The following is a 15,000-nucleotide window of genomic DNA, read 5'->3' as shown; positions in this document are numbered from 1 at the left end:
CTATAGCAGGGGTGCGGCCCACAGCTAATGTTTTAAAGGCCCACGGCACATTCTAAAAATACTATTAAAATAAACAAAAACATAACAAGACTGAGATAAAAAAGCTTAAAGGTTAAATGTAATTTAGAAAAAGTTGCAATGTTGACTAATAAAACAAAGCTGTTTTTTTTTTCTTTCAAACTGTCATTGCTCAAAACATAATATTGAATCAAAATCAATTATTACTATTAATTATTGACCTATCCAAGGTTCCCATTACTTCACATCAAATATTCCACTAAGAAAAATATTTTTGGTGGAAGATTTTGCAAATTTGGTAAATACCGTATTTTTCGGAGTATAGGTCGCTCCGGAGTATAAGTCTCACCAGCCGAAAATGCATAATTAAGAAGGAAAAAAACATATATAAGTCACACTGCAATTGTGTTTTCTTCATTTATAAATATTCATATGAATTTTAGTGTTTAAAATTGATCACATATGCTTTAAATTTGGATGAACTATTATTGATACAATACAAATGTCGAATTCATATACCGTATTTTTCGGAGTATAAGTCGCTCCGGAGTATAAGTCGCACCTGCCGAAAATGCATAATAAAGAAGGAAAAAAACATACATAAGTCGCATTTTTGGGGGAAATGTATTATTATATTTGTAATAATTTAATACAAGTTTGAGTTGAGGATGGTGACAGCTGTGGGAAAGAAGTTTATAATAAGCAAATAAGAAAATAATAAGCACAGTTTTGCGAGAATTTGCAAAAATCAAATGTATATTTCATGTGCTTTTCCTCAAAGCACATGAAATTATAATATTTATATATAATAATTTATATATAATTTATTTATATATATTCATATATATATATATATAATATATTATTATATAATATAATATATATTATATTATATATAATAATATATATTATTATATATATATGTAATTTATATATAATTTATATATAATAATTAATATATAATATAAAAATATATATATATATATATAATATATATACCGTATTTTTGGGAGTATAAGTCGCACCGGAAGTCGCACCTTCCGAAAATGCATCATAAAGAAGAAAAAAAACCATATATAAGTCGCACTGGAGTATAAGTCGCATTTTTGGGGGAAATGTATTTGATAAAAGCCAACACCAAGAATAGACATTTGAAAGGCAATTTAAAATAAATAAAGAATAGTGAACAACAGGCTGAATAAGTGTACGTTATATGAGGCATAAATCAATAACCAACTGGTATGTTAACATAACATATTATGGTAAGAGTCATTCAAATAACTATAACATATAGAACATGCTATACGTTTACCAAACAATCTGTCACTCCCGATCGCTAAATCCCATGAAATCTTATACGTCTAGTCCAGGGGTCGGCAACCCGCGGCTCCGGAGCCGCATGCGGCTCTTTGATCACTCTGATGCGGCTCAGCTGCTTACTTGCCGAACCCCCCGATTTTACCGGGAGACTTCCGGATTTCAGTGCCTCTCGCAGTAAACTTCCGGGATTAAAATTCACCAATTTTTCACCCTTACAGTTATAATATGGGTGCACCATAATGGTACAGCATTTGGTACCCTTTAAAATCTGTATTAATAAAGTGAAAGCCCAACCATTATGTAGTATGCATCTTCTGCTTACACTCGTACGTGACAGCAAGGCATACTTGGTCAACAGCCACACAGGTTACACTGGCGGTGGCCATATAAAACAACTTTAACACTCTTACTAATAATGCGCCACACTTTGAACCAAAACCAAACAAGAATGACAAACACATTTCGGGAGAACATCTGCACCTTAACACAACATAAACACAACAGAACAAATACCCAGAATCCCATGCAGCCCTGACTCTTCCAGGCTACATTATACACCCCTGCTACCACCAAACCCCGCCCCCACCCCAACCCTGCTCCCTCACACATCCCCCCCCCCCCCCCCCCCCCCACCAGTATTATTTCATTTTAAATTTAAATTTTTTTTTGTGGCTCCCATTGTTTTCTATATTTTGTGAAACTGGTCAAAATGGCTCTTTGACTGGTAAAGGTTGCCGACCCCTGGACTAGTCTCTTACGTGAATGAGCTAAATAATATTATTTGATATTCTAAGGTAATGCGTTAATAATTTCACACATAAGTCGCTCCTGAGTATAAGTCGCACCCCCGGCCAAACTATGAAAAAAACTGCGATTTATAGTCCGAAAAATACGGTAAATAACCCAAAAATTTACATTTTGTTGTTTTCTTACTGTACCGAAAATGAACAGAACCGTGACCTCTAAACCGAGGTACGTACCGAACCGAAATTTTTGTGTACCGTTACACCCGTACGATCACATCATGTTTGCATGTAGCTGATAGGACAAGCAGGACATGTGCGAATATTTTTCCAACCCGTCCAATGTAGAAAGTTCAGAGCGATGGTTTCCTCAGCTCTGCAGCGTGCTTGAGTGATCGGGAACATTGTGTCGCCCTTGACAACCTTTTTTCTAAATGGCACGCCGGCGTGTTTTGTGTTTTCATTAGTCCACTTCATCTGGAAGCATCAGCGTTGATTTATGAGGATTTTATCCAGAAGGCCACACAAGGTCATAAACGGCGTGATAGAGCCTTTCCACCCGAGTGTTGGCTGATAAAGCCGCACGTACGTGGAGCAATTTGAGCAAAGTCACCACAGCTAAGAAAAATATATGTTTTTATTTTTTGATACGTTGGATGTTTTTACAGACGCTTGGCTTCTCCTCAGGGTTGTTTTTACTCCCATCTCTTCTTCCTCTGACATCCTTTCAGAGTCTCATGATTTCTCTCCACCAGGAAGGTTGTGTTTGGTATTTTATTTTACATGTACCGCCTGAAAAAAATGTCGCAAGTTCCGACGTTTTTGCTACCTCCGCTTGTACTCACAGACCATTTCGGAATTTTATTTGAATTAAATCTCAGCTAATTTCATACATATACAAAAAAAACGCTTTGCAAGTATTGCCATTTTTATTCATGTCTAATATAATTGCAGCGTTGTCATGGCAGAAGTACAATAATTATTGTATTTCCACGACAATTTCACCTTCTGTCCGATGTACTATCAAAAATTTCAAAAAAATCCCATGATGGACAAAAACTTGACACTTGAATACGTTGGTATTAGCAAACCCAAACAGGATATAAGCAGCAGGTTGTATCCTGAGATTTTCGGGAGAATATTTGTCCCGGGAGGTTTTCGGGAGAGGCGCTGAATTCCGGGAGTCTCCCGGAAAAATCGGGTGGGTTGGCAAGTATGACACAAGATGGCAAGTTTTTATGCGATTTTTAGATGTTTACCGTATTTTTCGGAGTATAAGTCGCTCCGGAGTATAAGACGCACCGGCCGAAAATGCATAATATAGAAGGAAAATAACATATATAAGTCGCACTGGAGTATAAGTCGCATTTTTTGGGGAAATGTATTTGATAAAAGCCAACACCAAGAATAGACATTTGAAAGGCAATTGAAAATAAATAAAGAATAGTGAACAACAGGCTGAATAAGTGTACACTGCAAAAAGTCAATGTTCAAAAACAAGAAAAAAATATACAAAAATGAGGGGTATTTTATTTGCACTAAGCAAAATGATCTGCCAATAGAACAAGAAAATTCGGCTTGTCAAGACTTTCCAAAACAAGTAAAATTAGCTAACCTCATTGAACCCAAAAATACCTTAAAATAAGTATATTCTCACTAATAACAAGTGCACTTTTCTTGGTAGAAAAAAAAGTGACCTTTTTGCTCAATATGTTGAAAAATATTCTTAAATGAAGTAAATGCTAGTGCCATTATCTTGACATAATGATATGCGCTCGGCATTACATTTCTTGAAACCAGCAAACTTATACTAAAAACTAATTTATTGTTCTTAATGGAAAGGCAACAAGGCAACCGCTTGTTACTCTCGGGGTCTCCTAGCCGCTCAGGCAAATCATATTGTCTAAAAATGCATTTTTCCATCGATAACATGACATCATCGCGCCAAGTGTGTGCTGTTTCAACCAATTAGTGCGCATATATACAGCCCAAAACATTTTTTATTGTAATTTCGAAGAATTAATCTGAATGTGCATGAACTATTTCTGTTCAAAATAGTTAGACATGTCACATGTTAAATGTTTAAATATTAGTTTACTGTACTGTGCCAACTGTACTACTATATGAGTACCTATTTTCTATTGTTTCATTGAAAATAAAAAAAACAGCAAAGTCCATTTGGCTGTCATCTGTTTTAATTATGAGACACAATTGTGTCAAAGTCATGATTTATTTTTCATGCTTGAAATAAGAAATGATTACTTTAAAAAAGTAGTTTTATACTTGTGAGTGTTGATGACACAGCTTTGCAACAGTTGATATTCTAGTTTCAAGCATGTTTTACTCAATATAGCTCATCAAATCTCAGCTGTAATATCTTACTGAGATCATTTAGGACCAAAACACTTAAAACAAGTAAAACACTCTAACATAAAATCTGCTTAGTGAGAAGAAAATAAGCAAATATCACCCTTATTTGAGATATTTCATCTGACTTAGATTTCAGTTTTTGCAGTGTACGCAGCAGGGCTCCTTTCCAGACCGAGTTACCTCTTCATCCACTTCACTTTCATTTCTTGCTAAATCATCTGCTTTATTTATACACTTTTTCCGCCGTTTTGGCTCTCGTTATCTGCTGTGCACGTATTTAATGTCCCGCCATACGGCGCAGCCACGAAAGAACAAAGTGTACCTCTCAGCGGGTGTCACGCCCTGACATTATCCCGCCAAGAGAGAAGGCAGGCCTTATTAATAGAGCGGGCATATAACTACTGTCTGAGTGGAGACGGCAACAAGAGAGGATAAGTAGAGAATGGCGGTGGGCGTGGCCTGTCCGTCTTGACGACATCTGCACCCGTGGAAGTTTTCCCACTGGAGTTTTAAAAAGAAGCAGGGGGGGGGTTGGGTTGGGTAGGGTTAGGGTCACGCTTGTCCACTGTTTTTGCCAGCAACAGGGAAGATTTAGGATGTTACTACAGCAACGCTTTGTTCTCCCCCGCTTTCAACCTGGCCATCGCAAACACGTCTTACTTTAGTTTGACTTCCGAGCAACGAGAATGTGACCACAGAGGCTTCGGTGTTACGCTTCTGGACAAAATGTTCTCATTCGTCCAACGGTAGCGAGGACGTAGACGTTACGTGAAGTTAAATATCCAGCACCAGAACAGACGTTCTGTCATTGTGTTTCATTTTAATTCGGTTAAATAGGTTGCATTTTAGTTTGTCATACATAAATGATACAAAAACTTCTTGCATCTGGTCTGCACTGCAAAAAGTGAAATCTAAGTAAGATGAAATATCTCAAATAAGGGTGATATTTGCTTATTTTCTGTCTGATAAGATCATTCTGATCACAAAGCAAGAGTGTTTTACTTGTTTTAAGTGTTTTGGTCCTAAATGATCTCAGTAAGATATTACAGCTTGTTGCTGAGATTTGATGACCTATATCATACTTGCCAACCCTCCTCGAATTTTCCGGGAGACTCCCGAAATTCAGCGCCTCTCCCGAAAACCTCCCGGGACAAATATTCTCCCGAAAATCTCCTGATTTTCAGCTGGAGCTGGAGGCCACACCCCCTCCAGCTCCATGCGGACCTGAGTGAGGACAGCCTTTTTTCACTACGGGAGGACAACAGGGTGACAAGAACTAAATCATCCAGACTAGAGATACATTGTATTATTATGTTTATCTTACCTAAAAATAAATAGATATTTATTAATAAAAAAATAAATAAATACATTTTTACTATATTTTGCTAAAAACATCAAAATTAATTGTATTTTTTCTGACTCCTTATTACATCCAGCCATAGAATTTTACATTAAAATAAACATATTTGAAATAATTAATTTTAAATTATCATAATAATTCATTTAAAATGACCATATTTAATTATTAAAATTATTGCTTGTTTATCAACAACTTTAGCATTTTATTCACTACATTTTGAAGCTCTCAGAAGCCAAGTTATGTTATATTCCTTAATATTTATTTATGCAAGTTTGAAGTATCAATTATCCAAACACAGTTTTGTTTGCATATTTTCAGGTTGTAGATGTAGATCTATATATATATATACATATATGTATGAAATACTTGACTTGGTGAATTCTAGCTGTCAATATACTCCTCCCCTCTTAACCACGCCTCCAACCACGCCCCCACCACCCCACCTCCCGAAATCGGAGGTCTCAAAGTTGGCAAGTATGACCTATATTGAGTAAAACATGCTTGAAACTAGAATATCAACTGTTGCAAAGCTGTGTCATCAACACTCACAAGTATAAAACTACTTTTTTAAAGTAATCATTTCTTATTTCAAGCATGAAAAAAAAAAATCATGACTTTGACACAATTGTGTCTCATAATTAAAACAGATGACAGCCAAATGGACTTTGCGGTTTTATTTTCAATGAAACAATAGAAAATAGGTACTCATATAGTAGTACAGTTGGCACAGTACAGTAAACTGACAGTTAATATTTCAGTTAAATGTGACATTTCAAACAATTTTGAACAGAACTAGTTCATGCACATTCAGATAAATTCCTCAAAATTACAATTAAAAATGTTTTGGCCGTGGCCAGGCTGTATATATGCGCACTAATTGACTGAAAGAGCACGCACTTGGCGCGATGATGTCATGTTATCCATGGAAAAATGCATTTTTTAAACCATACGATTTGCCTGAGCAGAAAGGAGACCCCGAGAGTAACAAGCGGTTGCCTTTCCATTAAGAACAATAAATTAGTTTTTAGTATAAGTTTGCTGGTTTCATTATGTGCATATCATTATGTCAAGATAATGGCACTAGAGTTTACTTAATTTAAGAATATTTTTCAACATATTGAGCAAAAAGGTCACTTTTTTTTCTACCAAGAAAAGTGCACTTGTTATTAGTGAGAATATACTTATTTTAAGGTATTTTTGGGTTCATTGAAGTTAGCTAATTTTACTTGTTTTGTTTATTGTTCTATTGGCAGATAATTTTGCTTAGTTCAAATAAAATACCCCTAATTATTGTAGTTTTTTTCTTGTTTTTGAACACTGACTTTTTGCAGTGTGCAGCTTGTTAATTTGCATATTTCAGTCCACATTAATAATATAAGATTGGGGAGAAATGTGTGTGTGTATGTAGATATATGTTCTCCATATATATATATGTATATATGTACAGTATATTTATTTACAATATGTAGATGTATTAATATGTATGTATACTATACTGTATATGTATGTACTTTATGTATATATGTATGTATGTATGTATATATAGGTATATACATTATATTAAATAATAGCATTTACAGGATAGCTTATTGAATCATCTATAAAATATATGTAATAGAAAATATGATACACTATATTGCCAAAAGTATTTGGCCACCTGCCTTGACTCACATATGAACTTGAAGTGCCATCCCATTCCTAATCCATAGGGTTCAATATGATGTCCGTCCACCTTTTGCTCCTTTACCTTACTTTTCTGGGAAGGCTGTCCACAAGGTTGCGGAGTGTGTTTATAGGAATTTTCGACCATTCTTCCAAAAGCGCATTGGTGAAGTCACAAACTGATGTTGGCCTGGCTCGCAGTCTCCGTTCTAATTCATCCCAAAGGTGTCCTATCGGGTTCAGGTTAGGACTCTGTGCAGGCCAGTCAAGTTCATCCACACCAGAAAATATAAATATTTAGTTAAAAAATTACTTTAAAAATGTCTAGTAATTTGCCGTAGTAAAATTTTTGAGTAAGCAGAATTTGCTCAAAAAAACAAAACAAAAAGTAATTAATCAAAAAAAGATTAGATGTATTTTCATTAAATAGGCAATTTGTAACAGCAAAATAAAAAGAAGTATAATTTAGATGGACTTGTTCTTTTAAAAGGGTCCTATCATAACATCTTTGTTTGTGTGTCGAAACAGAACCGGTACCGGCCTTCTCGTCCCATTCCTAACCCATAGGGTTCAATATGATGTGGGTCCACCTTTTGCCGCTATTACAGCTTCAACTCTTCTGGGAAGGCTGTCCACAAGGTTGTGGAGTGTGTTTATAGGAATTTTCCACCATTCTTCCAAAAGTGCATTGGTGAAGTCACACACTGATGTTGGCCTGGCTCTCAGTCTCCGTTCTAATTCATCCCAAAGGTGTTCTATCGAGTCCAGGTTAGGACTCTGTGCAGGCCAGTCAAGTTCATCCACACCAGAAAATATAAATATTTAGTTAAAAAATTACTTAAAAAAAAAAAAAAAAGTACTTAAAAAATGTATAATAATTTGCCGTAGTGAAATTTTTTAGTAAGCAAAATTTGCTCAAATTAAAAAAAATTAAAATTTAATTAATCAAAAAAAGATTAGATGTATTGTCATTAAATAGGCAATTTGTAACAGCAAAATAAAAAGAAATATAATTTAGATGGACTTGTTCTTTTAAAAGGGTCCTATCATTAAATGTTTGTTTGTGTGTCGAAACAGAACCGGTACCGGCCTTCTCGTCCCATTCCTAACCCATAGGGTTCAATATGATGTGGGTCCACCTTTTGCCGCTATTACAGCTTCAACTCTTCTGGGAAGGCTGTCCACAAGGTTGTAGAGTGTGCTTATAGGAATTTTCCACCATTCTTCCAAAAGCGCATTGGTGAAGTCACACACTGATGTTAATTCATCCCAAAGGTGTCCTATCGGGTTCAGGTTAGGACTCTGTGCAGGCCAGTCAAGTTCATCCACACCAGAAAATATAAATATTTAGTTAAAAAATTACTTAAAAAAAAAAAAAAATTACTTAAAAAATGTATAATAATTTGCCGTAGTGACATTTTTTAGTAAGCAGAATTTGCTCAAATAAAAAAAAATAAAAAATGTAATTAATCAAAAAAAGATTAGATGTATTTTCATTAAATAGGCAATTTGTAACAGAAAAAATATAAAGAAGTATAATTTATATGGACTAGTTCTTTAAAAAAGGGTCCTATCATAACATGTTTGTTTGTGTGTCACATCAGAACCGGTACCGGCCTTCTCGTCCCTGCGGAGGGACAGCATGGACCGCGAGGAGGCTGGTCTGTCGCCGCACGCCGGAGGTTTGCTGATTCGCCAGCTGCTGGAGGAGGACAGCGACCCCATGCCGTCCCCTCGCTTCTACGGCTACGGACAGTGCCAGCAGTATCTGGACGACACCGAAGTGCCTCCGTCGCCGCCCAACGCCCACTCCTTCAGCAGGTGGGCGCCGTTTCCGTCGTAATGTGGACGGGAGTTTGAAGACGTGGAGGGAATGACGACTCCAATGTTGTTGTGGCTGTGCAGTCGCAGGAGGAGTTCCTCGCTGGGCTCCTGTGACGACGACAAGGAGGAGCTGACCACCGCCCAGCTCACCAAGAGGATCCACGTCCTCAAAAAGAAGATCCACAGGTTCGAGGAGAAATTTGAAGATGAGCGGAAATACAGGGTAGGTCTTCGGACAAAAGTATTGGGACTCCTTTATGATCTCAATTCTTCAGGCGACAGAGACATTTTAACACTTCTAAGTTTGTGCACTGCAAAAAGTGAAATCTAAGTAAGATGAAATATCTCAAATAAGGGTGATATTTGCTTATTTTCTGTCTGATAAGATCATTCTGATCACAAAGCAGAGTGTTTTACTTGTTTTAAGTGTTTTGGTCCTAAATGATCTCAGTAAGATATTACAGCTTGTTGCTGAGATTTGATGAGCTATATTGAGTAAAACATGCTTGAAACTAGAATATCAACTGTTGCAAAGCTGTGTCATCAACACTCACAAGTATAAAACTACTTTTTTTTATACTAATTTCTTATTTCAAGCATGAAAAAAAAAAATCATGAATTTGACACAATTGTGTCTCATAATTAAAACAGAAATGGACTTTTCGGTTTTATTTTCAATGAAACAAGATAAAATAGGTACTCATATAGTAGTACAGTTGGCACAGTACAGTAAACTGACAGTTAATATTTCAACATTTGACATTTCTAACAATTTTGAACAGAAATAGTTCATGCACATTCAGATAAATTCTTCAAAATTACTATAGAAAAAAATTTGGCCGGGGGCCGGGCTGTATATATGCGCACTAATTGACTGAAAGAGCACTCACTTGGTGCAATGATGTCATGTTATCGATGGAAAAATGCATTTTTAGACAATATGATTTGCCTGAGCGGCTAGGAGACCCCGAGAGTAACAAGCGGTTGCCTTGTTGCCTTTCCATTAAGAACAATAAACTAGTTTTTAGTATAAGTTTGCTGGTTTCGAGAAATGTAATGCCGAGCGCATATCATTATGTCAAGATAATGGCACTAGCATTTACTTCATTTAAGAATATTTTTCAACATATTGAGCAAAAAGTTCTCTTTTTTTTCTACCAAGAAAAGTGCACTTGTTATTAGTGAGAATATACTTATTTTAAGGTATTTTTGGGTTCATTGAGGTTAGCTAATTTGACTTGTTTTGGAAAGTCTTGATAAGCCCTAATTTTCTTGTTCTATTGTCAGATAATTTTGCTTAGTTCAAATAAAATACCCCTCATTTTTGTATATTTTTTTCTTGTTTTTGAACACTGACTTTTTGCAGTGTACACTTATTCAGCCTGTTGTTCACTATTCTTTATTTATTTTCAATTGCCTTTCAAATGTCTATTCTTGGTGTTGGATTTTATCAAATACATTTCCCCAAAAAATGCGACTTATATTCCAGTGCGACTTATATATGTTTTTTCCCTTCTTTATTATGCATTTTCGGCCGGTGCGTCTTATACTCCGGAGAGACTTATACTCCGAAAAATACGGTAAACATCTAAAAATCGCATAAAAACTTGCCATCTTGTGTTAAATCTTTTTAATTTGAAAGACCAAAAAGTGTGGTGATAACGTAAATCTGTCAATTTAAAAAAGTAGCGCTTGATTAAGAGTTGGGCCACACACTGCAAAAAAAGTAAGTGTTCAAAAACAAGAAAAAAAAAAATACAAAAATGAGGGGTATTTTTCAACATATTGAGCAAAAAGGTCTCTTTTTTTTTTTCTACCAAGAAAAGTGCACTTGTTATTAGTGAGAATATACTTATTTTAAGGTATTTTTGGGTTCATTGAAGTTAGCTAATTTTACTTGTTTTGGAAAGTCTTGACAAGCCGAATTTTCTTGTTCTACTGGCAGATAATTTTGCTTAGTTCAAATAAAATACCAATCACTTTTGTATTTTTTGTTCTTGTTTTTGAACACTGACTTTTTGCAGTGTACAAAACGTTGATGTTTTTTTAGAGTGCTTTATAGGCGGAATAGAGCAACTCCTATTGGCTCAATTTTTAACTGACTTTTGCTAGCATTTATTTACGAGTTAGCATTGAAAAAAAATATTTTGATAGTAAACATTTTTTTGTAGTATTTAATCTTGTTTGGGTTTCTTGTTCTATTGGCAGATACTTTTGCTTAGTTAAAATAAAATACCCCGCATTTTTGTATTTTTTTCCCCTTGTTTTTTAGCACTGAATTTTTGCAGTGTGGGAACAGTTTTTGCACATAGCAAGGTCTACACTGCACAAAGTCAGTGTTCAAAAACAAGAAAAAAATTTACAAAAATGAGGGGTATTTTATTTGAACTAAGCAAAATTATCTGCCAATAGAACAAGAAAATTCGGCTTGTCAAGACTTTCCAAAACAAGTAAAATTAGCTAACCTCAATGAATCCAAAAATACCTTAAAATAAGTATATTCTCACTAATAACAAGTGCACTTTTCTTGAAACCAGCAAACTTATACTAAAAACTAATTTATTGTTCTTAATGGAAAGGCAACAAGGCAACCGCTTGTTACTCTCGGGGTCTCCTAGCCGCTCAGGCAAATCATATTGTCTAAAAATGCATTTTTCCATGGATAACATGACATCATCGCGCCAAGTGCGTGCTCTTTCAGTCAATTAGTGCGCATATATACAGCCCGGCCCCCAGCCCAAATTATTTTTTAATTGTCATTTTGAGGAATTTATCTGAATGTGCATGAACTATTTCTGTTCAAAATTGTTTGAAATGTCACATGTTACATTTTTGAATATTAACTGTCAGTTTACTGTACTGTACTACTATATGAGTACATATTTTCTATTGTTTCATTGAAAATAAAACAGCAAAGTCCATTTGGCTGTCATCTGTTTTAATTATGAGACACAATTGTGTCAAAGTCATGATTTTTTTTTTCATTCTTAAAATAAGAAATTATTACTTTAAAAAAAAAAGTAGTTTTATACTTGTGAGTGTTGATGACACAGCTTTGCAACAGTTGATATTCTAGTTTCAGGCATGTTTTACTCAATATAGCTCATCAAATCTCAGCAACAAGCTATAATAGGAATAGTCTCTCATTCATTGTCTATTATTTGTTTTTATCCAGCCTTCCCACAGCGACAAGGCTGGAAACTCTGAGGTCCTCCGATGGGTCAACGAACTGGCCAGGTTGCGCAAAGAACTAAAAGGTAACACGAAGACTGGAAGTGTCCCGATACATCTTTTTCAATTCCAATGCGGTATTAGAGTCTTTGGTGTCGGTCGATACCGATATTAACCCGATATCAGCAGGAATCACAGCACATCATTTCATTATTTTGTAGTGTGGAATGTTAGAAAAGGATTGATCAAGTGAAATTACTCAAATAGAGAATAATGTGTGGACATTAAAGTGTCTTTTATTAACAAAGCTTTTATTGAATTTATTTAACTGAATTTTTTGCGTTTGAATTTTGTGATCTGAATTTTTTTTTTTACATCAAATTATGCTGACAATTTCATTGCATAAAAATGTGTGAGCAAAATGTGTGTTTAAAAAGGATGTTTATTCAGATACACCGCTCTAAAATTTGGTGTGCTTAAAATTCAGTGCAGAAAAATGTTCCCACTTCTGCTGAATTCAGACTGAAGCAATTAATCTTGTCTCAGGTTTGAAGTCACGTGACACGGTTGCCAATTTTTATACAATTATTTTTTTTTGCACTCAATTTTTACACACTAAATTTTAAAAACACCGTATTCTGACAAAACTGATTTTGCTCACAAATGTTCATTCAATGAAATTGTCAGGATATTTTGAAATTTAAACAAAATTCAGTTCCCAAAATTTAAACGCCACAAAAATTCAGTTACATAAATTCGGTGTAGCCCTGCGATGAGGTGGCGACTTGTCCAGGGTGTACCCCGCCTTCCGCCCGATTGTAGCTGAGATAGGCTCCAGCGCCCCCGCGACCCCAAAGGGAATAAGCGGTAGAAAATGGATGGATGGAAATTCGGTGTAAAAAAAAAAAAAAAAAAGCTTTCACAATTAAGACACAAATTTACGGAGCCCCTAGGGACATGGGAGAATTTTTATTTTTTATAATGTTTTATAATTATTATTATTTTTTAGACATGTATCTCGTGCGCATGAGAAACTATCTAAGTTTCTCGTGCGCACGAGAAACTTTTTATAAAGTTATAAAATAAAAAATAAAAATAATTTATATATATTTTTAATTTTTTGAAGATTTTTCTCCTGCGCACGAGATACATGTCTAAAAAAATAAAAATATATATTTTTATTATTATTTTTTTTTAGACATGTATCTCGTGCGCACGAGAAACTATCTCGTGCGCAAGGGACATGGTAGAATCTTTATTTTTTGTTTTATAATTTATTTTTTTTAGACATGTATCTCGTGTGCAGGAGAAAAATCTTCAAACTTTTTATAAAGTTATAAAATAAAAAATAATTTATATATATTTTTTATTTTTTGAAGATTTTTCTCCCGCGCACGAGATACATGTCTAAAAAAAAAAAAATTATAAAAAATAAAAATTCTACCATAAATTATTTTTATTATTATTTTTTTTTAGACATGTATCTCGTGCGCACGAGAAACTTTTTATAAAGTTATAAAATAAAAAATTAAAATAATTTACATATATTTTTTTATTTTTTGAAGATTTTTCTCCTGCGCACGAGATACATGTCTAAAAAAATAAAAATAAAAAATAAAAATTATTTTTATTATTTTTTTTTAGACATGAGACATGAGAGAATTTTTATTTTTTATAATGTTTTATAATTCTTTTTTTTTTTAGACATGTATCTCGCGCGCATGAGAAACTTTTTATAAAGTTATAAAATAAAAAATAAAAATAATTTATATATATATATTTTTTTTTTAAGATTTTTCTCCTGCGCACGAGATACATGTCTAAAAAAAATAATAAATAAAATAAAATAAAATTATTTTTATTATTATTTTTTTTTTAGACATGTATCTTGTGCGCACGAGAAACTATCTCGTGCGCAAGAGAAAGTACGAGGTACATGTCTAAATAAATAAAATAGAAAATAAAAAAATTATAAAATTATTATAATTTTTTTATATAACTTTATAAAAAGTTTCTCATGCGCACGAGATACAAGTCTAAAAAAAAAAATTTAAAAAAAATTAATTTCCCCCATGTCCCTTTAGGGGCTCCGTACAAGTTAACCTCAATAGGAATGTTCATTTGTTTTTTGGCAACAAACAATTCATTAAATTAAAAGCATTAAAATGCATGAGTCGAATGATGCAGACACGTTTGTTACTGGATACTTTCTAATACACTTCTGCTTTGGAGACTTTGCATGTGTTAGTGGTATGCAACTATAATTATTTGATACTTACATTGATAAATGTTCCGTTTTAGACTGCAATGTTATTCAATGAAGGACACTTATTACTACGTCTAGTTTGTGGGCTATTGTGCTTAGCTGTTGTGTAGCTGCTAGTTCCTTATAGCTCATAGCCTAGCATGTTTACTTTTCGGAAATGACCTTACTAAAATGGAAGAAAAGACCAACCTTGTCTGCTTCTTGGAGGACATTTAGATGATAACTGGCTGTCCCGCTTTGCACAAGTAAACAGGACTGCTTGTATC

At 34.3% G+C, this 15,000-nt stretch overlaps 1 protein-coding gene across 3 annotated transcripts in view; it reads left to right on the top strand.

The window, feature by feature from the left end:
• Window positions 1-15,000, top strand: part of fam13a (family with sequence similarity 13 member A) — a 190,298-nt gene that overhangs the window by 156,756 nt on the left and 18,542 nt on the right. For all 3 annotated transcript variants that reach the window (XM_061922947.1, XM_061922948.1, XM_061922946.1), the window contains 3 exons: window positions 9,078-9,294; window positions 9,379-9,520; window positions 12,473-12,554. In XM_061922947.1, the coding sequence (XP_061778931.1) occupies window positions 9,078-9,294; window positions 9,379-9,520; window positions 12,473-12,554 (441 nt within the window). The remainder of the gene's footprint in view (window positions 1-9,077; window positions 9,295-9,378; window positions 9,521-12,472; window positions 12,555-15,000) is intronic.

The sequence above is a fragment of the Nerophis lumbriciformis genome, linkage group LG27, assembly GCF_033978685.3.
Source record: "Nerophis lumbriciformis linkage group LG27, RoL_Nlum_v2.1, whole genome shotgun sequence".
Classification (NCBI taxonomy): Eukaryota; Metazoa; Chordata; class Actinopteri; order Syngnathiformes; family Syngnathidae; genus Nerophis; species Nerophis lumbriciformis.
The sequence above is the reverse complement of the archived record's forward strand: the minus strand, read 5'-3'. Positions and strand labels throughout refer to the sequence as shown.